General features: G+C 35.9%; 1 protein-coding gene across 5 annotated transcripts in view; it reads left to right on the top strand.

Moving 5' to 3' along the window:
* EML4 (EMAP like 4) overlaps window positions 1-27,152 on the top strand; it is a 160,598-nt gene that overhangs the window by 88,034 nt on the left and 45,412 nt on the right. For 3 of the 5 annotated variants that reach the window (XM_072770389.1, XM_072770391.1, XM_072770387.1), the window contains 9 exons: window positions 118-143; window positions 342-374; window positions 15,628-15,751; window positions 16,987-17,136; window positions 18,095-18,164; window positions 19,498-19,608; window positions 21,602-21,697; window positions 26,532-26,666; window positions 26,783-26,918. In XM_072770389.1, the coding sequence (XP_072626490.1) occupies window positions 118-143; window positions 342-374; window positions 15,628-15,751; window positions 16,987-17,136; window positions 18,095-18,164; window positions 19,498-19,608; window positions 21,602-21,697; window positions 26,532-26,666; window positions 26,783-26,918 (881 nt within the window). The remainder of the gene's footprint in view (window positions 1-117; window positions 144-341; window positions 375-15,627; window positions 15,752-16,986; window positions 17,137-18,094; window positions 18,165-19,497; window positions 19,609-21,601; window positions 21,698-26,531; window positions 26,667-26,782; window positions 26,919-27,152) is intronic. The other 2 variants (XM_072770390.1, XM_072770388.1) reach the window with 1 other exon arrangement.

Here is a 27,152-nt window from a genome sequence, read left to right as displayed (position 1 = left end):
GGTATGGCTTAGACACTGAAGCTTTTATAATTTCTTTAGATAAGCCTAAAGAAATGATTAGGTGATTCTTATGATAAGCCAAGTAAAATTATAAATGTCTTTGAAATTTTTTTGTAGGCATAAAGATGTCATCATCAACCAAGGTAAGTTAAAAATTCTTTTGAAAAAATATTTATCTTCTTTTTCTACATCAGTTTAATTTTTGCTAATTGTTAAGAATATTGGCTTATTTCCGTACAGTGTACTTTATTCATAATAATCAAAGAGAAGTGCATTTATTATAGTCATTTAAGAAAATGCTCAGTTTTTATTGTAAGATATGTCATTTTTGTCTCAACCAGCAAAAATGTCAACCCGTGAAAAAAACAACCAAGGTAAGAATAAGCTACACAGTTGGTCGCCTTCTAAGTTAATTTCTTCTTGGATCTCTTATTTGGCTTTTCATTATTTATACTCTCTGACTTTCCTCTTAATATGAGAAATAGGATAATTTGGACTAGTGAATCCAGCTATTCTGAAAATTCATTTTATTTCTGTGAGCTCTGAAGATTCATGGTCAACAATAGAAATAAATGTCATTATAAAGAGGTATAAAATACTAGAGAGAATTTCCCCCTTTAAAAAAAAAAAGTACCTAGAAAAGCCATTTAAAAGATTGATAAATTTTAACTCAATTTCCTGTCTTGCCGACCTCATTGCAAATAATCACTCATTTCTCAAAGCTAAGACTGAGTACATAATGAGTCTAGCAAATCCATTTCCTCTTGAATTGTTCTTTTATATTAATTGTAATTTCTGGCTACTTGCTGTTGTTGGCTTGTTCTGACCAAAAAAGGAGAGTAGACTGTCTATAAATGTGTATTTAATTTAATTGCAAAGTAGGTAAGTTCTGTTACATCAGTTTTATATTCTCCTTAGATTGCCTGCAAATTTAATTGAAGCATGCTGTTCTAAATGAAAGCATGTCCTTTCCGTGCATGCTTTTTACAGCTTATTTCTGTGTGTTATCTTTGTTTTCTGGGCTATTAACCAGATACAATGTGATTAAAATTTTTGTTAAAGATGAATAACTTAATTGCTATGGATTTTTGCCATTTTTGATTTAGTAAGAAAAATATTTATTTGTAATCTTCTTTGGATCATTGGTTTTTATGTAGAAATTCTGAATGAAGTTGAATTTTGCTGTCATTTTAATATAGTTAGGTCCTACTTTCTCCTTCCTTTATAATTAAGTATATAGCTAAAGTAATGGTTGAAAGGAAAAAGTGAAATGTTATTTATAAAGATAATTCTTATTATATATCAGAACATTTTTTAAAAATACAGGTAGTGATAAATAGTGGAAAGAACTATGAATGCAGAGTCTCTGTCTAGAATTTGGTCCTGGCTCTTTTGCATAATAGCCTTGTGACCTAGGCAAAATGACAATGTCTCTGAGTTAGTTTTCTAATCTGAGAATAGTACCTATAAAGCTTACCTCATGACTGCAGAATGAAGTAATGTATATGGAAGCACTTTTGGGCGCCTGGGTGGCTCAGTCAGTTAAGTGTCTGCCTTTGGCTCAGGTCGTGATCCCTGGGTCCTGGGATTGAGTCCCAGATCAGGCTCCCTGCTCAGTGGGGAGTCTGCTTCTCCCCTCTCCCTTTGCCCCTCCCCACCTCACTCGTGCTTGTTCTTTCTCAAAAATTTTTAAAGATTTTATTTATTTATTTGAGAAAGAGTGAGAGAGCACAAGTGGAAGGAGTGTCAGAGGGAGAAGCAGACTCCCTGCTGAGCAAGGAACCTAACTCAGAGCTCCATCCAAGGACGGGGGTGGTGGTGGTGGGTGGATCCTGACTCTAGCCAAAGGCAGATTCTTAACCACCTGAGCCATCCAGGCACCCCAATAAATAAAATCTTCAAAAAAGAAAGCATTTTAAAAATAGAAAAAATTGTAAAACTATAAAACAGTGCTATTATTATTGTATAGTTTGCTAATGAGCTCAAATTTTATAAAATCCTTGTAGAGCTGCCTGCCACTTTCTCATGTTGTATGTTCTTTGGAAGGTAAAAGGAACATAAGATTAGTATACAGTAAGTGAGTGGTTTATATTGGTAACAGTTTTCAAAGTCATTCAGGTAAGCAGGCAAATAAACGTATTTAAGAGTGAAGGATTAAAAAAAAAAAAAAGAGTGAAGGATTTTGCTACAGAAGCACCACTAAGCAGGGTGTTAGCTAGTGTCTAGGAAGAAGGATAAAATGGAAAGGTAGGGGAAAAAAAGGTAGAAAAGGATGTAGAAAAATTCAGTTACAAGAATTTTAATTAGATTGTCGCAGGTGTTGGAATTTAATAATGTTAAGTGTTGCTTGCATTAAGCCTTACTTTTGGAATTTGAGTCTATTATTTTTCCATTTTAATCTGCTATATTCTGCTTGGATACAGACTCCGTCATTAGAAGGTACCTTCATAGAGAACTCTTGGGCTTCCGCTTGTGAGGTAGTTGAAGCCTAACCATAATTGAAACAGAGCCTATAGAAAGTAGATGGATTCTAAATGGTTTAAGAGGTAAGATAGGTAAGGATATAGGAGAAAAGGAACAGCAGGAATCTAATCTGTGAAGGCTAGCTTGAGCAACTAGGTAAAATGAGGGAACATTTGAGGTGGAGATGTGTGGAAAAGAAGAAAAGTCGTGGTTTTCAGTTTCAGTAAGAGTTAATCTACTTGTAGAGATGTGTAGCAAACAGCATAGTATCAGTGTTTAAACATGTATTTTGGAGTCCAAAGACCAATTTCACCATTTACTTAGCTGTGTGTCCCTGAGGAGATTATTTCACCTTTAGTCTTTGTTTTCTCATTATTGAGACAATCATAAGCCCTCAAAGAGTTAATATAAAAATTAAAGATAATAAAATGTAATACCTGACACAAAGTACCAAGTAAATTTTAGTTACTAATATATGTAAATCTGACAGTAAAATCTTGTACTCAAATGTGTGGAGTAAAATGAAAAGATAAATAGACTATCTTCATTTGATAGAAGTAGATATGTTTTTTAAATTTGTATTCATTTTGCATGGCATATTTTACAACACATTTTCTTATACTTTAGGTATTAAATATCCAAAATATCTATCATTTTTGGACAACCTTTTAAAAATATTTATTAATTTCTTTAGCTCTTTTTTGACAATGACAAATATGACTTGCTCTAAGTCATCTGCTTTGATTTGGGAAGAAGACTATTTACATTTGGTCATTTAGGTGAGTGGTAGCAGAAGAAGCTTGACCTGAAGGTCCTGTATCCTTCAGCCACAGTAGAGTACAAGAAGAGCCATAAAACTGCATGTCTGATCAGTACTCTGGCAGAAGAAAGAGAACTATATGTAGTTGAAAGCAGTAGGAAGTGGAGTGGAATGGGATGTACACAGGACACTCTGAGTTAGGTGTGGGAAGAAAGGTTATATCACCAAAAAGATTCTTGCCAAGTTCAGTCTTTATCTACACTCAAATCCCTGAAACATGAATCTCTCTTCATCACTTTTCTCCTGTTCTGTTGGATTCTGCTCCCACTGCAAGAGAAATAAAGACTTAGCACTTCAGGTTAAATTGTGAAATTTTCCTATAGAGTTTTTCATTGTTAGATGTAGGTTAGGTTCTAATACCATACTATACATTTGATAATTATAAGTTATTTATAAAGTTTTTTGAGCTAACATAGGGTACTGTAAATGCCTTTTATAAAATTATCTATTGAGGAAAATAGGTAACAATCTGACAAATTCTCTAATAAAATTAGTATAACCTTTAAACTCATTCTTATAGTTATCAAGTATATTACATTTTTAAAATATGTTAAAAGTGTCCTATGTCCTCCTTTCTAGAGGAGAACCTGAATGTCTTCAAATTATGGCTTTTTTTCAAGATTAAATAATCTTAAATCATTTTTCTCTTGTAGCATCTTAAACTTGTGCTGTTTAGAATTAGTACATAGTTAATTGTCTGGTCATGTTGAGAACCTGAATGACTCTAAAATCTTCTTAAATCAGATCACACTGTTAGTTCTCTTAGTTCCTTTCATAGTGCTGCTTCAGTGATCTAAGCTTAGATGCATTTGTGCTACCAAATCAATGCAGGAACTGTAGGTGTGTTCAGATGAGAGAGCAATTATTATAATATCTTAGAGAATTGAGAACTATTTATCTCATACTAGCTGTCTAAAAATGACTGCAGATAAAAAATACTTTAAAAGTCATTTTGAAATATATACTACCTAAAACCCTTCAGTAATTTGGTGTAGCCAAAACAGTTGTTTAGATAATCTGAAAATACCAAATTCCTTTACAAAATTGGAGAAAGGGGAAAAAAACCTGAGTAATGTTGTAATTTTAACAGCCATTGTAGTTCTGGTATGTTTCTTTATTATTCTTTATCAGATATACATTTTAAACATTCATTCTTTTAACAAATATTTATTATTTGTTTTTTTTAATATTTTATTTATTTATTCATGAGAGACATAGAGAGGCAGAGACATAGGCAGAGAGAGAAGCAGGCTCCTTGCAGGGAGCCCGATGTTGGACTGGGACTCGATATCAGCACTCCAGGATCACGCCCTGGGCTGAAGGCAGGGGCTCAAATTGAGCCACCCAGGCGTCCCACTTTTAACAAATATTTATTGAGTGCTTGTTTTGTCAGGCCCTGCCCTTAGGCACTTGGGGATACAGCAGTTACAGTCTCTGCACTCGGTGGAACTTTTTTCCCCCCCCCCACCCGGTGGAACTTATATTCTACATAATAAGAAAAAAAATGTGTCAGGAGAAAGGAAAGAATGAGGAGAGGAGAGAATTGCTATTTTACATAGAGTGGTTAGGGAAGATGTTTCTTATAAAGTGACATTAAACCATATGAAGTGAGTGAAGTATATGGTTATCTGGAGAAAAGAATTTCAGGAGCAGAGAAAAGAAAATACACAAGGCCTGAAGCAAGAGCAAGAGCTGCTTTCTTGCTATGTTAAGAGACAGCAAGGAAGTCATTGATTATAGTGTACATACATTTCTGTATTTGTTAATCATTACATTTATTAAATGTAGATTCATTCTAAGTAACAGAAGATTCATTACACACTCAGGAAAGGGAAGTAAAGTGTTATAACAGTAAGTACAAGAATAGTAAGCATGAGACCTAGTTAGAGATGAAATGACCTGTACCATAGGAAGTTTAAAGAATCAGAATCCTAAATAGTTGAAATTTATGAATGGGAGTTAGGAATTTTCCAAAAGAAATCATGAAAAAAAAATGAAACATTATTCATTCGGTAATAAAGATTTCCCTATGACTCTGAGACCTTGGACCTCAGTTTCTTCACTTAGAGTAAGGCTAAAAGAGACCTTGGACCTCAGTTTCTTCACTTAGAGTAAGGCTAAGACTAAGATGTCGTGAAGAGTCTCTTTTAATAACTTTTTAAAAGCTCTTTCTTGCAGTAAATAGAAAATGTAGGACAGCCCCTCATACCTTAGCTAACTTGCTTTTAATTTATCTTTTAAAGAATTTGAATGTAGGTGCTTTTTATTCATGCCATGTGTTGTTTTCAGACTTTCTGACTCCAGGCATGTTTTGTCCTAAAACCTGATCACGCCTCTGTAAACTGAGCATTGTATCTGAAAGAATAGCTAAAATTTATCTACAAGAATATAAAGGATAGCAGTGTTCTACTGACACTGCTGTCTGTAAATTGTGTTACCTACTGAGAGGGAGTATATACCTTCTGAGAGGGTGTGCAGTTTGAAACAAACCAAAAAAGTCAAAAGCCCTTAATTGAGCCACAGGTAGAATTTATCCTTATTACTAAGGTGTAGTATACAAAACCTTGCAATTCCAGAATTTAGGAAGAAAAGTGCTAGCTTTAAGTCTCTTCTAGTGTGAACAACATACAGAAAGGGCAGGAAACCAAGTACTGCACTTCCAAAAAATATACTCACTTCTGAAATGTAGATATTGGATCATTTTAAATAGGCAACATAAACATTACTTGGGTCCTTAGGTCTGGGCTTTGTCCATGTATTCCCTGTATTTTTTTTTTATTTATTTATTTATTTATTTATTTTTTTTTTAAAGATTTTATTTATTTATTCATGAGAGACACACACAGAGAGAGAGAGAGAGGCAGAGACACAGGCAGAGGGAGAAGCAGGCTCCATGCAGGGACCCTGACGTGGGACTCGATCCCGGGTCTCCAGAATCATGCCCTGGGCTGCAGGCGGCACTAAACCGCTGCACCGCCAGGGCTGCCCTATTCCCTGTATTTTAAAAGGAAACCAGACAGGGGAACCTTTTCTCTGTTAGAGATTCTTTGGTTTGGTTTTTTTAAGTCCTATGAAGCAGTGATTCTTATTTCTTGATGTTGTTAGCAGTCTTCTAGATTAAAATATATTTAAAGGCTGTCCAGTTATTTTTTTAAATATAAACAATCCCAACTTTTAAGAGTATGTGTTCTTGACATCCCCTTTTCCTTATCTTCAGCTGAAAGAAACATCCCAGCCTGTCCCTTTTGGACATGGAGAATATGACTTTTCGTAACAGAACATCCTAGTCTTGTGCAGATTTATTTTGTTTTGGTTAAAGACATCATCTGTACTGTATTTTCAGAACCCATAGGCATAAGATTTTTTAAAAAATCTAAACCAGAAAATGCAGTTAAACAGAAAAAATCTCCATTCCTCAAGCACATCCATAAACAGATAGCATAGTTCAAAATCCACTGTCCAGAAACGGCAGTTAGCCTGCATGTGTGTTTCTTACTCTATCGCTTATTACTGTTTATTCAAAGTACTGTAGCACTTTGAATTCTGAAACTTGTGATCAGGCTTAGCAGAAAAGAAGTACAGTTATTCAGTGATACATACCAAATTGCAGAAAGAACCATAGCACATCACATGCCACATTCCTGAACTGTGCAATTGGTTCTCCAAGGAACAGTTTTACCAAAAATGTTATTGACTATTGCCTTTAATAAAGCTTTTTAAACTGTTTGAAGATTGTGAAAGATTTTAATCTTTCTAGGAACATATACAAGTAATATAGTAAGCACCTATGTACTGAGGATCCATATTTATTAAATCTTTAAATTTTGTTTTGACTCAGGTTGTTTTTTTTAAAAATGAAACATAGGGGCACCAGAATGGTGCAGTCTGTAAAGCATCTGACTTTTAGTCTTGACTCAGGTCCTATTCTTAGGGTCATGAGATTGAGCCCTGCATCAGGCTCCACGCTCCTCACAGGCAGAGTCTGCTTGGGATTGTCTCTCCTTCTTCCTCTGCCTCTCCTGTTTATGCTTGTTTTCTCACTCACTCTCCCAAAAAGTCTTTAAAAAATATAAATAAATCGGGGCACATGGGTAGCTCGGTGTCTGCCTTCAACTCAGGTCATGATCCCAGGGTCCTGGGATCGAGCCCTGCATCGGGCACCCTGCTCAGCAGGGAGCCTGCTTCTCCCTGTTCCTCTGCATGTTCTCTCTCGTCTCGTCTCGTCTCTTCTCTGTCAGAGAAATAAAATCTTTTAAAAATAATAAATAAAACATTTTAAAGGTAAAGTAGAAGCATCTTTAATTCTGTTTAATTAGAATTTCACATACAGGTTTTTATTGCTCCCTTGGGACCTCCTGGTTCTCTTACTGTTATAGTTAATTGAAAAAGAGGGGCGCCTCTGTTGGCTCAGTCAGTTAAGCATCCATCTTCATTTCAGCTCACGTGGTGATCTTGGGGTCATGAGATCAAGCCCTGACTGGTTCTTTGCTCAGCATAGAGTCTGCTTGTCCTTCTCCCTCTGCTCCTCTCCCTCACCCCCCAAATTAAATAAAATCATTTTAAAAATAAAAGAAAAAAAGGTAGAGGCAGGGCACCTTGGTGGTTCAGGTTGGTTGAGCATCAGACTCTTGGTTTTGGCTCAGGTCATGATGGCATGGGTCATGAGGTCTAGCTCCCATCGTGGGCTCCATATCAGTGGGTAGTTGGCTTGAAGAGTCTCTCCCTCTTCCCCTCCCCCTCACTCATGCTCACGTACGGTCTTTCTCTCTGAAATCCTTTTTTAAAAAGATCTAGAGAGATGAGTATTTTGATACCGGTGTTTATCTTTTGAATTTATTTTTAAAAAATTAAATCCAACTTGGTATATTCAGATAAAATGAAAAAAATTTAGTGCTTAAAATAACTTTCCTGGGGATATAAATGAGTGATTTGAGGGAGTTTTTTAAATATGACCATATTTTGCTTAGTTCAGAAAAGTTTTCAGCAATATAGCAACAAGTCTTTTGGAAGTTTTTATGTGTCTTGTATTGTTGGGCGAGACCTCCTTCCCATCTTTTCCCAAAGAAAGTCTTTTTTAGGTAGTAAAAATAATCCAGAATACTTAAGCAAACACTTAAAGTTATTTTTATGACAATCAGTTACAAACAAAATAGCAAAGAGAAATCTTTTTAAAGGGGGTTTAGATTCAAGAAAGTAATTACTTTCTTGAATAGTGGGCTTGAAACTGTCATTATGACATATAACAGTTGATTAGCAGTTACATAAGACTTGGTAATGTCTCTGTAAGCTCCTAAGGGGCTAGCTTCACTTCTTTTATATCTTCATTCTGTATCCCCACCCTGCCCCCTGCCCCTGTGTAATTTAAGAATTCAGTAAAATTTACCAGCCAGTAGAAGTCTGCCTATGGAACAAAGAAAATTAAGATAACATTTTACTACTCAGTCATATTTTTCAGACCTGGGTTCTTGTCCTAGCAAGTAAAACTATGTAATATTTGGCAAGCACCCCCAACTAACAGTTTTTTAAATCTGCAAAATAGGGTTACACCTCCTTTTTTTAAAATTTAGGGTTCTACATTTTATTTTTATAGCTAGACCTTTGAAAAGGGGTGAAATTTAGACTCTGTTGTACAAATCAAGTTCCTTCTTCAAAGTCCAAAGATTTTTACAGATTACATTGTTTCACTGGAATTTTAAAATATCAAATTATTACAATATAACTGGATCATTAACTAGGACTTGAAATATTTTGAGAATTTATTGTTTTTAAGATGGGATGCCTGGGTGGCTCAGCAGTTAAGCGAGTGCCTTTGGCTCAGGTTGTGGTCCTGGGATCCAGTCCCGCATCAGAATCCCTGCAGAGAGCCTGCCTCTGCCTATGTTTCTGCTCTCTCTCTGTGTGTCTCATGAATAAATAAGTAAAATATAAAAATCTTTAAAAAAATAAAGAAAGAAAAAAGACTTTAGCCTACCTGGAATGTTCTTCATCACTTTCTGCTATAAAATTGTAATCAGTATTTCTAGCCTCTTGTTTACCCATCTGTTCTTGAGCCTTATGATTTTGGGGGAATAGAACTGGTAAAAGCTAAACTAAATTAAGATTCTCCAATTATCTGTGTGCTGGAATTGGATAGCATCACACTCTGCTACATTATAGTTAAATATAAAATTTTCATTTCAATTTTCAGCAAGTGGGGGGGCTCTTTAGTTCTGAAGATTGTAAAATACAAATAAAATTGGGTTACTAAAGTGGAAACTTTGGGGGCGGGGAAGATATGTTAAACTGTAAGCACTCTAGAAGCTCAGAAGATTTTCTATAGGCAGTACTCATTACAAAAATTAGTATAATCATAGTCCAAAACCCTGAATCTCTGCTGTTACCTTTGAAAGCCTTTTTTGTTGTTGTTTGTTTAATTTCTGAGTCTAAAAAGGGAGCAAGCAATGGGGAAAAAAAGCACTGGAGGAACTGATCTTGGAGCAGAGTATGCCCAGTACTAACTTCTCTCTCTACTTTACCTTTCACTGTTCACTATTTTTTTAAAAAAAGATTTTCATTTATTTATTCATGAGAAACACAGATAGAGATTGGCAGACACAGGCAGAGGGAGAAGCAGACTCCATGCAGGGAGCCTGACGTGGGACTCGATCCCAGGACTCCAGGATCACGCCCTGAGCTGAAGGCAGCGCTAAACCACTGAGCCACCTGGGCTGCCCTTGCTGTTAGTTCACTATTAATGAATTTTGATAAGTATGTTTTAAATATATAAGAAAGTATGGGACACTTGGCTATCTCAGTCAGTAGAGCATGCATCTCTTGATTATAGGGTCCTGAGTTTGGGCTCCATGTTGGGGGTAGCGTCTATTTAAACACATAAGTAACTTTAGTAATTAGTTATTTATATCTGTCTGAATCATTTCAGCAATACTGTTTTTCTCAAAACACCTTAGATAACTATCCTAAAAAGTTCGGTGAATATGAAGATCGTTTTGCAGTTTGGAGCACTTCACAGCATAGGACAGTCTAGGGGAGATGCTAAAGTAGAAGATTGAATTAACAAAAGTAGACCAAAGGGGAAGTGCTAGCAATGGGAAGGACAAAGGAAGGAAAGTGTTAACATCAAGTGTTTCAGATTTCTGCCTAGAGGTGCCTGGGTGGCTCAACCTGTGTTAACATCAAGTGTTTTAAATTTCTGCCTAGGGGTGCCTGGGTGGCTCAGCCTATTAAGCATGGACTATTGCCGCTCAGGTCATGATCTCTGGGATTGTGGAATCAAGCCCTGCCTCAGGCTCCATGCTTAGCATGGAGTCGGCTTGAGATTCTTTCTCCCTATCCCTCCCTTCCTGCTTGCACACTGGGTTGCACACTCTCTGTTGTCACAGTCAAATTAAAAAAAAAAATTCTGTCTAGCGTTTACTCTTCCCACAGATAATAGAACAGAAACACCTTCTTTTGTACTCTCTGATTTCCTACTATTGGGGCCCAAAGCTCCAGTTTCTATTTGGATTACAAGTAAGCTTATTATGAGGTAATTGGACTTCTGAGGACCTTACTAATGTCTGAATAGTACTGTCTAATAGAAATAGAATGTATAACACATACATTAATTAAAATGTTCTAATAGCCACATTTTAAAAAGTAAAAAGATACAAGTAAGTTTAAAAATATTTAGCCCAGGGGATCCATGGGTGGCGCAGCGGTTTAGCGCCTGCCTTTGGCACAGGGTGCAATCCTGGAGACCCGGGATCGAATCCCACGTTGGGCTCCCGGTGCATGGAGCCTGCTTCTCCCTCTGCCTGTGTCTCTGCCTCTCTCTCTAAAATAAATAAATAAATAAACAAACAAATAAATAAATAAATAAAACCCAGTATATCCAGTACAAAAAAGTCATTGACATATTTTACTCTTTTTTTCATACTAAGACTTAAAAATCTGTATTGTCTGTATTGTACACTTAGAGCTGTCAATTCAGACTAGCTACATTCTAAGTATTTGGTAACCAGTGGCTATTGTTTTGGATGCTGCAGGTCTAGAACATAGTTTTATTTTTTTTTATTTTTATTTTTTTTTATTTTTATTTATTTATGATAGTCACAGAGAGAGAGAGAGAGAGAGGCAGAGACACAGGCAGAGGGAGAAGCAGGCTCCATGCACCAGGAGCCCGACGTGGGATTCGATTCCGGGTCTCCAGGATCGCGCCCTGGGCCAAAGGCAGGCGCCAAACTGCTGCGCCACCCAGGGATCCCTAGAACATAGTTTTAGAATGAAAATCCTTCACAAGTTCTAAATAATAAAATTTTGGAACACAGTCTAAAAACTTACTTGACCTCTCTGAGCCTTGGTTTCCCCTTCTCTAAAAGTAGGGGGTTGCACTAGGCGAACTCTTAAATTTCTACAAGTTCCAACATAATATGTGTCTAGAGAAACAAACCAATGGTATTTTGGTATTGATTATAGTATTTTTATCAATAGTATCCACAGAACTTCTTATTTTATAATTAAGCTATCATTGGTCAGGTTCAATTAAGAATATTTAGGGGCACCTGGGTAGCTCAGTTGGTTAAGTGTCCGACTCTTGATTTTGGCTCAGGGTGATCATGATCTCAGGGTTTTTACCATAATGGGTGTAGAACCTGCTTGAGATTCTCCCTCTCTCTCTGTTCCTCCCTCCTACCTCTTTTAAAATTCTTTTTTTTGTTTTTTTTATTTGACATAAACTTGTAAGTCATTAAAGCTGGAATTCAAACCAAGGCTGTCTGGATCACAAATCTTTCTTTTTTTTTTTAATTTTTTTTCTTTTTAAATTTATTTATTCATGATAGTCACACAGAGAGAGAGAGAGAGGCAGAGACACAGGCAGAGGGAGAAGCAGGCTCCAAGCACCGGGAGCCCGATGTGGGATTCGATCCCGGGTCTCCAGGATCGCGCCCTGGGCCAAAGGCAGGCGCCAAACCGCTGCGCCACCCAGGGATCCCTGGATCACAAATCTTGTATTCTCTCCACTATACTGTATAGCCTCCCACTCAGTCCAAGGAATTTTCAAAGTGCCAAGTAAGAGATAAAATGTTGAGATTAATTATATTTCAGTAAAAAGCAGCTTCCTTATTGAATTCTGAAAAGCCCTATACTGTGTTTACTAATTATCATGAAATAGCTGAGTCATTTTTTTCCTCAAATTATTTTTCTGGACCGCCAGAAAATGTAACTGATCTCAAAATCTTCTTTGGTCCCATGGCTCTTGACTTTCATGGTACTGTAGTTTTATAGTGAGAACAGCCAGAAAGTAGCGTTGGGATAAAGCAAATTGACTGTTAAGTCCTTTGACTATAAAATCAGAAAGTCTGACAGTCTCAAGAAAAAGTTTGTGGTGAAAATCTGTACTCAACAATGGTTGAGAAGAGATTCTTCTTTGACACTATATCTTATCTGATTCCCAAGGTAAAGATGATGTTCTTTTAAAAAAACAAAAAAGAGAGAGAGAGAGGAGAGATCGCAGACTAGTGACCTGTGTGCTATATGCAGGCCAAAGGTGTGTAGCATCTGCTTTCGGCTCAGGTCCTGACCCCTGGGGTCCTGGGATTGAGCCCAGAGTTGGGCCCCCTGCTCACAGAGAGCCCTGCTTCTCCCTTACCCTCTGCCCCGCCCTTCACTCATGTTCTCTCTCTCACACATAAATAAAATCTTAAAAGTGTACATGATAGAATTCTAGCTTATTTACCTATATATACTGTTCTGTGGACCATTTAAAGCTTATGAAGAGGATAACTACAGTGTGTTAAATCACATATTATAAGCAGTTCCTAGACAGTGTTCAGAATGGTCACAATTCCTTCTCAAAGGTAAGGGAATCAATATTTGTTGAGGATCTCATATTATCCTTTACAGTGTGTTGTCTTATTTAGTGAATCATAATCACAGGTGGTAATAGTATCATTTTGTGTACTAGGAAAACGAGACCAGAGTCACATAGCTAGTCAGCAGTAAAGCTGGAAGGCAGATCTCAGTCTTTTCCCAAAGCTCATGTTCTTTCCACTGTAAGATATTGCCTTCCTCAGTCTCAGGAATTGTTCATGGTTTCTAGATTACATCTTAGGCCCTCAACATATATACTGCCAGTTTCTAGGCAGAGAAAATATTCTTACCCTGACATGCATAGCCATTTTTATATTAGAAAAGTTGACAATTACTAGATAATTTCTTTGCTTTTACTTAGTTTCTTGTGCTGTTAAGGATAAAGGAATAATTGATAAAGGATAACTGGCAGAGACATTAATAAGGTATCCTGAGCTGTCTCTATTAGCAAAGGAGAGCTTTTGTTTTCTTTGATACCATTTCTAAATCCCTTCCTTTGGACATCTAATTTCTTTTTAGTGGCAGGATCATCTTCTAATTATTTTTTTCCATCCAGAAAGCATTTTTGATGAAGATCCTGGGGAAATTCCAAAGGACAGAATATCTATCTCTAAGGGGGGAAATAATATATATTTAAAATAAATATGTTTATATTTTATGATTTATTATATTTATTATAAATATACATTTTAAGATTTTAAGTAATCTCTATATCCAGTGTGGGGCTCGATTTACAACCCCAGATCAAGTTGCATGCTCTACTGACTAAGCCAGCCAGGGACCCCAAGAATTTATGTTCTTTTAAAAAAAAAAAAAAACTTAAGGACAATTATATAACAAGTTGATACCTATAAGAAAGGACAAGGAGAATGCAGATAGAGATGATTGCAGAAGAGAAATAGTTGCAGCTGATAATCATTTAGTTCTCATCGGAGTCCAGCAATGCTAAAAATCATCAGGAAGCAGAGCCCACTCTTAGATTCCGAAGTAATAAAGACCTATCTCATGTGGTGTGAAAACTGTGGTGTGGGAGGTCTTAGCCTGTTCTTAGATCAAACCATGAAGCCAAGCACAAGTGAGTAATAATAATAAAAATAACTTGAACTTTTCACCCATAACAAGTGCAAATACTTGCAGACATTCATCAAGTAATTTATCTTTCTTCTTCCATGGTTTGCATTATTTAAACTATTGAATTATTATGTATTCTTCTCCTTAGTAGCTTTGGTTATTATTAGAGGTCCTAGAGTTGTATCAGCCTCTGGTTGATGACCACATTTCAGTCTGTGTGGTTTTTTTTTTTTTCCCAGTCTGTTTCTAATGCTGTTTTTTCATATCATGCTGAACAAGTTGGTAGGTGCTAGACACATGCTGTGCTTTTGTACTCAGTCCCATGCTTTTCTTCTTCCTGTTTAGGTTTTCTTTTCATTTCACCATCACCATTCCCCTCTACTAAACTTATCTATATGTAGGTCATTGGGATGCTGGGGCCAAGGATGGGTGTTGCTTTTTGGTTTTTGTTTTTAAGAAACAATCTCATCTGCTTAGTGAAGTTTTGTTTCCTTTTATTAAAGATACACAATAAATATGATTTGATTCTAGACTTTAACATTTTTAGTTTTAGATTGTTGCACATCTTATAAACAACCATTGCTTTGTATAAATAAAAGATGTCTTACAACCTGTGCTGCTAATTAGTAAACTATTTCCTAGCACTGTCTTTAAACTGTTAATGTGTTGGGTTTTTTTGGTATTTGGCTTTTGAAAGATTGTATTTATGAGAGACACGGAGAGAGACATAGGACACATAGAGGCATAGGAGAGGGAGAAGCAGGCTCCGTGCAGGGAGCTTGATGCAGGACTTGACCCCGGGACCCTGGAATCATGACCTGAGCCAATAGCAGACGCTCAACCACTAAGCCACCCAGGCACCCCAAAATGTTAGTGTATTGTAATTGAATTAAATTTAGACCCAACCCTGATTGTAGGCACAGTTGTGAAGTGAGGGAAGTTGGTCTTCTTTCCCTTCCAGCTGTACTCGCTGTGTGTGACAGAGCTCTTGTTCTCTATTCGCATCTTGACTCTTCTCCTCATGAGATATTTTCAGGTCAGGTTTTTTGTATATCATTAAACATCAGTAGGTTGATCAAGTACTATGGTGGACATGGTTATTTTCTGTCCTGATAATCTCTTATTTTCAACTGTCAGAAAAACTTTCATCATAATTTTTTTTTTTTTCATTTTTCTACCTCAGCTCTCCTGGCTTTCTTGTCTAGTTTAGTTTAATTATGAACATAGTTATTATCAGTTAAGGAAATGACCAACAGCTTTTTCCTACAATGTTTTAGACAAGGTCTTTATATAAAAATAATTATGTATAATAAGAATATAACTCTGAACAGCTATTTTTTGTTTTGTTCTTACTATATCACCTTAATCCACTTCTCTATGATTATTCAGAAAATTGACTTAATTTTTGTCTTGTGTTTCAACAGAAGGAGAATATGTTAAAATGTTTATGCGAGGTCGGCCAATTACGATGTTCATTCCTTCTGATGTTGAAAACTATGATGACATCAGAACAGAACTGCCTCCTGAGAAACTGAAACTGGAGTGGGTGTATCCTTCTCTATTATGACAGCAAATTTGTTTGCTTTGTCTTCAGTTTAAGAAAAATTCATTTACCTAATGTCTATCAAAATTGTCTTTATACAAAAAAAATAAATGTTATAAACATAGCAACCACTTGAGAAAGTAAAGAGATGTTACTTTTCATCCTTCACATATTATATATATATTTTGCTATTAGCAATATAAAACCACCTAAATTAATATCTTTAGGATAGGGCAAACAGGATTATATGAATGTTTTGGCAGCAACTTCAGTGTGGTAGAGAAGACATTGGATTGGAATTGGAAGACTAGTGTTTGAGTCTCAGCTCTGCCACCCCTAGTTGAACCTTAATTCCCTTATAAAAAGAGGTTAATAACTCCTACTTAGCTGTTTTAAGAATTAAATAAGGAAACATCAGTTAAGCATTTTGTAACCTGTGAAATAATGTAAATTATGTTATTAAGAGCTCAAATTAATAAGATTGATTCTAATTCCAGAATTAATTTCTCAGCCAGACTTTATAAAAAATGACTATATAAAAGAGCTTTCATAATTTCACTGAGAAATTTTTCTCTTAGAACCTTTGAGAAACTCCATGAAGCAGAATGGAGTTAGTAGTTTGAATTCTGCTTTCTGCCTCCATTCTCCTATACCCTCTTTGCTCTTTCATTCATTCCCTCATTTCTGCAGATATTAGCTTGGGAAAACTCACCAGTCCTGTAATTCTGTACTTTTTAATAAACACTCTGCCTACCAAACTGTACCTGACTGTCATACTCATTATTTAGGTCAGGCATAAATGTCATTTTCTCATCCCTTCTTTTGATCCCTCTCTTCACTTTCTCTTTAAATTAGGTGTTCCTTCTATGCTTTCTCCTAGGATACTGTTATATTTCTTTCCATAATTTCTAATGATATAGTTGGTGTTTGTTTTTGTCATCTTTGCCAGGGCATAGCCCCAGGGACCCAGTCTCTGTTTTGTTCAGAACTGTATGTTGAGCTTTATATCTGCCACGTGTTAAGAACTCAATAGGTATTTGTCTGGGGAATGAGGAAACTAAGATTTATACAAATTAAAAACTCAGGATTGCACCCTGAATAGTGGCAGGACTTGAGTTTCCTAGTTCTGACAGTCCTGTTTTCTTTATACCTTCCTGATTCCCTTAGGTATCCATGAAAAACTTGTTAGTTTACACCTTAAAAATTGTGTTTATTAAAATCCTTGACTCTTGTGATTAAGATATGGTTATCGAGGAAAGGACTGTCGTGCTAATGTTTACCTTCTTCCGACCGGAGAAATAGTGTATTTCATAGCATCAGTAGTAGTACTGTTTAATTATGAGGAGAGAACTCAGCGACACTACCTGGGTCACACAGACTGTGTGAAATGGTTGGTATCATTGAACACTTCTCTATTTTCTTTGTCATTTTTGCATTTCTTTTTAATTTGGGTTTTTTTTTTTTTAGAAATGGTTTCTTGTGGGGAACTGAGATCTTAAAGATACTATAGGCATTCTGTAGAGTATATTTGAAAAAGAGGCATTTTAATATGGGGAAGTTGGAACTTTTAAAGCATTTTTATTTCTTAGGACAATTTAAATTGGTACTCTTCTGGAAAGTAATGAGCAACACCTACTACAAAAAATTTACATTCTTGATGAGCTTACCCCTTGGCTGCAAGATGTAGAGCCTAGATATGGATAGGAAGACATCTTTTTAAATATTTTGCTAGTCACTCATATGTTTATCCTGTGGGCATATATGCTGCAATATTTTCAGTTTGTATTTAAGAGTTTCTTGCACCAAGTTTGACTTAGAAGAGTTTAGCATTAAGAACTAATTAAAAGGTTGGAGGTACTATGTGTGAATATGTTCACTGTGCTCCTTTGGAGAAGAGAAGAAATGATAGAGCTGTTAAGTCAATAATATGTATAAGGATTAGATAGCAAACAGGGAAAATGCTGACTATGTAATAGATAACATTTGCACCGTGCACAACTGCTTCTTCATTATGATAAAAACCATCTGTCTCTGTGCATGTGCAGGACTAGAAAGGAACTTGAACAGATTAAGACAGTTTAACTTATTCTGTCACAATTGTGAATTTAGTGTTCTGTTAATTTGTCTATTTAGTTTGGCAAAAAAAGAAAAAGTATGGCCAAAAAGTTAGAAAAGAAATCCTCTAGATGGTTGATACTTGATTTGCTAAAGAAAATAAAACAGGTCACAATGAGAATTTTTTAATGATTAAAAACTGAAAAATGTTTGACAGATGTTGATACCAAGGCATATTTCAGCTGTTTCACATGTTTTCCATTTTTAAAATTGTTCTTAATACTGCTTTTTAGCCTTGCTATACATCCTGACAAAATTAGGATCGCAACTGGACAGATAGCTGGAGTGGATAAAGATGGAAGGGTGAGTGGCATAGTGTTTTATGTGCTGTACCAGTGACATTGCCATTAGAATGGAATTAATCATAATTTTAACCACAGCTTGCTTATTTCATTCTCTTAAATGGCAACTAAGGGATTTCTAGTATAAGTGGGGGGGGAAATACTAGAATATAAGAACATTCCAGAAAACAAAATTTTGAGAATCATACTACTTAAATGTTTTTCTCAAAAAATAAGTATTCACCCTAAGGAAACTACTTACTTGGAAAATTAGGAGGACTCATAAGCTTGTTATTTTTTTAACATAGCATAACTTATCAGTGTTTGCCAGAAGTTTCACTACATTGATGGACTTCTTGATTTTATAGATGCCTAGAACTGGTAACACTTTAAAAATTTTCAGTTCCTATTCAATATTATTAAATTGGTTTACATAATAAGTCCCTTACTTATAAGGATCAACTGTATTTTTGATGACTTATTAACATGTCTGACTATACCCATGACGTTCTCTGGCTTCATTTTATTTAGAAAAAGGAGTTGGGATGGTCATATTAAATGACTTCTAAGACCCACCCCTACCAGTTCCAATTCTATTTAGAGCTGTTTGTTTAGCAATTTGTTGGACACTGTTTAGAAAAAAACTATTACTTTCCTGGGAATGAAAGTAATGTTAAAAGCAGAGTATCCAGAGCAAATTTGCCTGGGTCAGAATTCTAACTCTGCCTTTTAGTAACTGTGTAACTTTGGGCAAATTACTTAACTCTTTGTATCTCAGTTTCCTCATCTGTTAAATGGTGATTATAGTAGTACATAAGTTCATGGGATTATGAGGATTAAATGAATTAATATATGTACTTAGAGTATATGTCAGGGGTACCTGGGTGGCTCAGTCAGCTAAGTGTCTGTCTTTGGCTCAGGTCATGATACCAGGGTCCTGGGATGGAGCAGCCCTGCATCCGGCTCTCTGCTCAGTGGGGAATCTGCTTCCCCCCCTCTCCCTCTAACCCTTCCTCCTGCTTATGCTCTTGCCACTCATTCTCTCTGTCTCTCTCAAATTAATAAATAAAAAAATCTTTTATAAAAAAAGAGTATATGACATAGTAAATACTACATCATTTGCTGCTACTACTATTATCACTGTTATTTTCTTACTTTCATACGATGAGAAGAAAATACCTGTTCAAGATTCTTTGGGATCATGTCTAATGTAGTAGCTATTTTATATTAGATATTTATCCATTCCTACTGTTCTTTAAAGATAGCAGACAGTTCTGTGTGGTAGTAGTATTTATTTGTACTCCCCTGAATACCAGTTAGTCTTGCATCTTGTGTTTTTCCCTTTGTTTTTGCAGCCTCTGCAACCCCATGTCAGAGTGTGGGATTCAGTTAGTTTATCCACACTGCAAATTATTGGACTTGGGACCTTTGAGCGTGGAGTAGGATGCCTGGATTTTTCAAAAGCAGTAAGTAACAGTTTTTCAAGAAGTAAGCAGGCTGCACAAAGAAGCAGAAAACTCAGTTGTGTGTGTGTGCGCGCGCACATTTATAGAAAGTGCTAACTCTGAATTGTTCGCTAATGCTTAGCAATGACCAGCATTTTAACCTAGGTACTAAAGTACTTTGGTTTATTTGGGTTACAAGTTGTTATGCCTAATTATACTTCTGTTCTGAAATAGGATTCCTGTGTAGTAGCAGGAGATGTCTAGAGGAATATATACATAGCATATAATTGAAATAAGCAGTAGAATGTGCTTTTGCTTCAGCTTGAATCATATAAATCTATTTTATTTAGGAAATTCACAGACAGGAAAGTTGGCCGATTCTGCACAATTATTAGCTTTTCTTGATGTCATGTTGGAACAAATGAAATAATCAGGCCTTTGTACTCACTAAAATCTTGAATTATCTTGGTTCTGAATTGATGACCACGTGAGCTTAAAATTGAGTACCTAACAATCTAGTTTTAAACCTTGAGACTTGATTCTGAGGGGAAAATAAAACAAGGATATTACCCATTGAAACATTGTATTTATTCTTGAATTGTATTATTATAGACTATCTGGGAGATCTACATTTTAGGTTCCATGATTTTAAATTTCAGATACAGATATCCCTCCAGATTTTATTTGGCCTCATTCACACTTTATATGTATTCATATTACTTCTTCATTTCCTAGCTGTCAGCAGGTTTATTATGGATTATGGGCATTTTGTGGGACATGGAAGTGGAAGGGACATTTTTAGAACAGAAAGATAAATTTGGGTGGACATAGGAACTTTGCTAGCTTGATGGTACTGAATGTCCAGAGGTCCAGTGAGACAAGAATTGTGACAAAGGTGTTTATATAAGGAGATAAGCAGACAGAAGGACTTTCACTACCTTTTTTTACCCCTAAATTTCTGTAGCAGGGACTTTTGTCATCTTATTGGTACCATTAAGACTCTCTTGTATTGGGGATCCCTGGGTGGCTCACCGGTTTGGCACCTGCCTTTGGCCCAGGGCGGGATCCTGGGGTCCCGGGATCAGGTCGTACGTCGGGCTCCCAGCATGGAGCCTGTTTCTCCCTCTGCCTGTGTCTTTGTCCCCACCCCCCCATATGAATGAATGAATAAATAAACAAACAAACAAACAAACAAATAAATCTTTAAAAAAATAAAGACTCTCTTGTATTGCCTCATACTCTAACTTTTCCTAGTTTAGGTAATTGTTCCAATATAGGCTAAAAGATAGAAGAGAGTAAGCTCTCCTCTCCCTTAATACCTCTTACTCTTTACCACAGTCTTTCTCCCATATACATCATTAGGCATATACTGCAAGTGTTACTAAAAAACAAGTAATTTTTAAATATCATCCACCTTTTTTTTCCCCTTAAGCTAAGAGACTTAAATTATGTGAATGAAAATGGTTTCAGAAAAATAGAAAAGAGAGGCACCTGGGTGGCTTAGTTAAGTGTCTGACTCTTGATTCAGCTCAAGTCATGCATGATCTTAGGATCATGAGACAAGCTCTGCGTCATGCTCCCACCCGAGTGGGGAATCTTCGTGAGATTTTCTCCCATCTCCCTCTGCCCCTGCCCCCTATGTTCTCTCTCTCTCTCAAGAGTTTAAAAAATATTTTTATAAAGTAGAAGAGGATTTGTTTTATTTATCTTATGTTAATGTAAGGTATATCATGGAAAGCTAAATTGCTATCTCTGAATAACAGAAGTAACTAGATGGCAGGTGGAAATTAACCTAGGGGGAAAAATTAAAAATAGAAAATATTTTTTCAAGAATCCTCATTATATTTCTGAAGAAAATGTCAGGAAATGGTATAATCCTTTTCTTTCAAGGAGTTGCGAGTTTAAAGGATTTGGGATTATCTTAATGTTGGCAGTTTTAGTAATATGGTATTTCTTCTTAGAAAGTCAGCCTTGTCTGAAAATTTTTAAATGCCTTTAATCGGCTTTTCTTTAGGATTCAGGTGTTCATTTATGTGTTATCGATGACTCCAATGAGCACATGCTTACTGTATGGGATTGGCAGAAAAAATCAAAAGGAGCGGAAATAAAGGTAAACCAAAAGAAATTTTAATTATTATTTTTAGAATATATTGTTTTGTAGAGCCTTAGAAAAATATTGCATATCCTTAAGTTACAAGAGCATAGCAACTGGCCATATTCATTAGATTTATTGATTTGCCATCATTCTAATGGTATTTTTAAATAATACCTATTTATAATCTGTAGTTTCTGTGATAGTATCTATAGATTCTGAAGTCAGTTTTTAAAGTATCTTAAGATAAAATAGTCAAGCATCTTCAACCAAATTATGGTGATATTTCAGGCATGTTGTGCTACTGAAATGCCAAAGTAGAGGGCTATCGACCTGGCTTCTTTAACAAAATTTGTTACTTCATTTAATCTTTAAAATCTAACAGAAAAATTCATCTTAGAAATATAAATGACATACCAGAAATCCTATGTGCATATGTAACAGTAAGTTTTATTGGTCTTAATTACATTTATGGGATTACTACATAAAATGCTACAGCATTTATAATTGTTATAGGGTTGATCCCTTGGTGTGCATCAGGCTGTAAATTGTAAAAGAAGAATATAAGGTTAACATTGCAACTGTATTCATATGGGTGGAAATGGCCTCCCTCCTACTGGCTTTCAGAGGGATTCAGAGTGACAAGATGACTATAAAAAGCCTATGACATATTTGCTGTACTCTTAAATAACATCACATTCCTCTTTAGTTGTGTACTACTCTCTCTTAGCAGTTTTGTTTGGTATAAGCTTGAATTCAAGCTTTCAGCTTGGTCAAGAAGAGTCATTCTTTTAATTAGTGTAAGTTAATCTTTTGAAAGAAAGAGTGTAGATTGATTGTACTGGAAAAGAATATGACATGCCAGGAAACTTCAAACCATGAAAAACAAATGAGGATATAGATTGTCTTTCAGCTGTCATTCAGAGTAATTCAGCATTGGAACATTGGGACATTATACTGAAATGAAATGGGTAAATTTTGATCCTTTGTAGTAAAGGCTACCAGAGGAAGTCTTGTGGTTTTCTTCCTCCTGGCCACTCTTTGATCTCCTTTTCAGGACCTTCAGTGTTGGTATTCTTCAGAGTTATGTCCCATGTCTTCCACTAGTATCTCATATATGCCTTTGTGGCCTTAGTTACTATCTCTGTGTCCCGTATCAATTAATTCTAGCCCACATCTCTTTTGCACACTTAAACCTATATTTCTTGTTGCCTGCTAGGCATCTTTATTTGATGTCCTATCCTGCAAGTCAAAATCAACATGTTCCAATCTATACTAGTCATCTTCCTTAGCCCCCAGTCAGTTTCACCTCTCACTAAACTCCACATTCTTGCACAAGCTAGAAATTTCCCCCTCACTTCTCATACCAAAGTTCCCTAAGCTCTGTATCCCAGATGTCTGTATTAGAGCTCTTTCCAGGGCAAGTGACTGGAAAACAACTTAAAGATAACTTAAAGAGAATTTTTTGATTCATGGTTAAGGAGAAAAAGAACACCGTTAGTAAGGGTTAAAGAGGAATTTTGTCTCAGGAATGACTTGGTTCAGGAACTGGGTCACTGATTCTCTTGTCTCTCCTCCTTTCCTCGTGTATTGTTGATCTTATTCTCCACTGTAGGTGAGCTCTATTTTTGCCTAAGTCCCAGAAATTTGAGGAGTTGATACATACCTAGTTGATTTAAATGTTTAAAATTCAATAAGGCAACTTTAAAACCTTACTGACAGAAATTAAAGAAGACCTATGTAAATGGAAGAATATATAATAATCATGGATAGGAAACAGTATTATGAAGATAGTACTTCTCAGGATGCCTGGGTGGCTCAGCAGTTGAGCGTCTGCCTTTGGCTTAGGGTGGGATCCCAGCATCCAGGATCAAGTCCTACATCAGGCTACTTGCAGGGAGCCTGCTTCTCCCTCGGCCTGTGTGTCTGGCATCTCTGTGTCTCTCATGAATAAATAATAAAATTTAAAAAAATTTACTTCTCTGCATATTGTTCTGTACTGGCAACATAGAATCTCAGCATGATTTTCATGGAAGTTTATAAGCTGAGTATATGTGGAAATATGAAAGGATAGGAGTAGACAAAACAATGTTGATGAGAATGTGAAGTAACTAAAACTCTCATACATTGCTATATGTTGAACATAGAAATTGGCACAGCCATTTTTGGAAAACTGTTTGGCATTACCTTCTAAAGTTGAATTATCATAAACATGTGCATACCTCTACCATCCTGTTCCACTCTTAGATATAAACCCAACAGAAGTATTTCCATGTGTTGACCAAAAGACAAGTAATCGAAAAATAGCCAAAAAAGGGAAGTTACCCCAATGCCAGTCAGTAGGAGAATGGATAAATCAATACTGTGGTCTTTACATACAAAGGAATACAATACAGTAATGAGAATGGACAAATTACAATATATGCACCCATATGAAGTGCTGTACAGAAGTGTTTAGTTTGTGAAAATTTATCAAGCTATGTACTTAGGATTTGAGTACTTTTCTGTATACATAATATACACCAATAAAAATTAAAGTAAAATCTCCTGTAAGATTGTCACTACCCCAAGTGATTTAATTTCATAGATTACTTCAAGTTATATATTGAATCTTACCACTAGCTTTATGGGTTTGTATACTGGAAATATTTGTAGTTGGTTTTATAACCCTCGATTAATTCATTGGGCATAAGATTCAACTGTGAAGTAGTTTTGACTTGTCTAAGTGAAAACTAAGGACTGTTCAGCATTGCAGTTTTTAAAAGGCAATATCGAGGTACCTGACTGGGTCAGTTGGGAGACTGTGACTCTTGACCTTGGGGTTGTGAGTTCAAGCCCCACATTGGGCATAGAGATTACTTTGGAAAAAAAAAAAGTCATCTCTGAAAGATAAGTATTTTTTGTTTTGTTATTAACATTATCTTTAGAATTTACTTTGACCTACTAGGTGTATATATAATCATGGAGAATTATATAGCAAGAAAAGTTACTGCTCTTTTGCCTCATTTTATAATCTGAATTCTGGTTAATGGGAAAAGCATTCAGATTAGATTATTTGGGTCTTGGGGATCCTTGGGTGGCTCAGCGGTTTGGCACCTGCCTTTGGCCCAGGGCGCGATCCTGGAGTCCCGGAATTGAGTCCTGTGTCGGGCTCCCGGCATGGAGCCTGTTTCTCCCTCTGCCTGTGTCTCTGCCTCTCTCTCTCTCTCTCTCTCTCTCTCTCTCTCGTGTGTCTATCATAAATAAATAAATAAATAAATAAATAAATAAATCTTTAAAAAAGATGATTTGGGTTTTATATATATGCCTATGTAAGACCCTCAAACCCAAATGTTAGTAGTAAAAAAGTAAAATTTGCAGAAATATTGGAGCCATAGGAAAAATTTTAAATTTAGATCAAGTGTCATTTTATTGGTAGAAGAACAAAAAATGTAGGGTCCTGGGTGGCTCCGTCAATTAAGCATCTGACTCTTGATCTCAGCTCAGGTCTCGATCTCAGGGTTGTGAGTTTGAGCCCCACCCAGCATGAAACCTACTTTAAAAAAATGTAAAATGTATTATGTTTAACTCACTTTGTCCATGAGATTATTATCTTTATCATGTTGATTTGCAAAGGAGTGTTCTCATAGACCTGAAGGTCTTACCTAAGTTAACAAATGGACATTAAATGGGGCACCTGGGGGGCTCAGTCTGTTAAGTGTCTCTGATTCTTGGTTTCGGCTCAGGTCGTGATCTCTTGGGTCATGGGATGGAGCCCCATGTTGAAATCTGCTTGAAGATTCTGTCCTTCTACCCCTCCTCCTCTTCCCCCACTCATGCATGTGCTCATGCTCTTTCTCCAAAATAAATCTTTCTAAAAAAATGGGAATACTCACATCAGCTAACAATAAGCAGCCGTATAAGAGTGTATATTTTACCTCACTGTTAAGTTTGAATAGGTGATTTTGCCATAAAACATTTGATAATTCAGTTGTGATTTACTGAATATATAGAAATATGCTGTTTTAAAAATATCCTCAATTCAGTAATTTCAGTGAAAAACTGTATTGGTAATGCCTTTATGATTCTCATGCCTGTTTTCTTTCTCCAATTCTTTTATTTTTTTTATTTTTTTTTTTAATTTTTATTTATTTATGATAGTCACAGAGAGAGAGAGAGAGAGGCAGAGACACAGGCAGAGGGAGAAGCAGGCTCCATGCACCGGGAGCCCGACGTGGGATTCGATCCTGGGTCTCCAGGATCGCGCCCTGGGCCAAAGGCAGGCGCTAAACCGCTGCGCCACCCAGGGATCCCTCTCCAATTCTTTTAAACTTCTTCCCTTTCTAGATTTTTTTGAGGAAAAAGCATAAGATAAGAATTTGTAGTTTTTTGTTTTTTCATTTCTATAGGAATCAGTAGTGACCATTCTATATCTATTCTTTAAGCCCTCAGCCTGATGACAAATCTCTAAATTAGTAATATTTTCTTGGTCAATAGTAATATTAAAAAAAAGTTAAGAATTTTTTTAATCAAAATGACAGTCCGTCTTTATGATAGAATGTACATGGCTCTTGTATTTGCTAGGTTTAATGTACTTTTCCCTGAATGTGTAAGAAATTAAAAGAATATAAAACTAATTCATATGTTCTCCTAGTCCAATTATTATATATAAATAGCAAAAAAGATGATACAGTAGTATGAAGACATCAAATTTAAATCATTATTCTAAAAATCTATTAAAATTTCTTAGGAAAATTGATCTTGGAAGTAAAAGCATTTTCTCAAAATGTTTCCCAGTCTTTGATTGTCAGCTACTGGTGCTTGATGGAGATAGGATATACAGTCATCTAAAGCTTTATTTGTCTATCCACAGACAACAAATGAAGTTGTTTTGGCTGTGGAGTTCCATCCAACAGATGCAAACACCATAATAACATGTGGTAAATCTCATATCTTTTTCTGGACCTGGAGTGGTAATTCACTAACAAGAAAACAGGGAATTTTTGGGGTAAGAATCAGAATGTTATAACTTCATTATAAAACTTTTGATTTTTTTTAATTGTTGAGTAAACAAAACCATCATGACAAAGAAAAAAACTGAAAATTCTCATTGTCTCATTGCAGAAATATGAAAAACCAAAATTTGTGCAATGTTTAGCATTCTTGGGGAATGGAGATGTTCTTACTGGCGACTCAGGTGGAGTCATACTTATATGGAGCAAAACTACTGTAGAACCCACCCCTGGGAAAGGGCCTAAAGGTACAGTATTCTCACATTAAAGTCCTCACATACATTTATTTATTTATTTATTTATTTATTTATTTATTTATTTATTTATTTATTTATTTATTTATTTATTTATTTATTTATTTATTTTTTAAGTCCTCACTTTTAAAGCACATGGCTGGCTATTGCAGGCTGGCTCTTACCCAGACCAGGAGAAAGTACTCCAAATGCATTTTGTTTTTAAGATTTTTCATGATGGAATCTGTT

This window comes from Canis lupus, chromosome 12, assembly GCF_048164855.1.
Source record: "Canis lupus baileyi chromosome 12, mCanLup2.hap1, whole genome shotgun sequence".
In the NCBI taxonomy this organism is placed as follows: Eukaryota; Metazoa; Chordata; class Mammalia; order Carnivora; family Canidae; genus Canis; species Canis lupus.
Note: the sequence above shows the minus strand (reverse complement) of the source record. Positions and strands in the feature narration are given on the sequence as shown.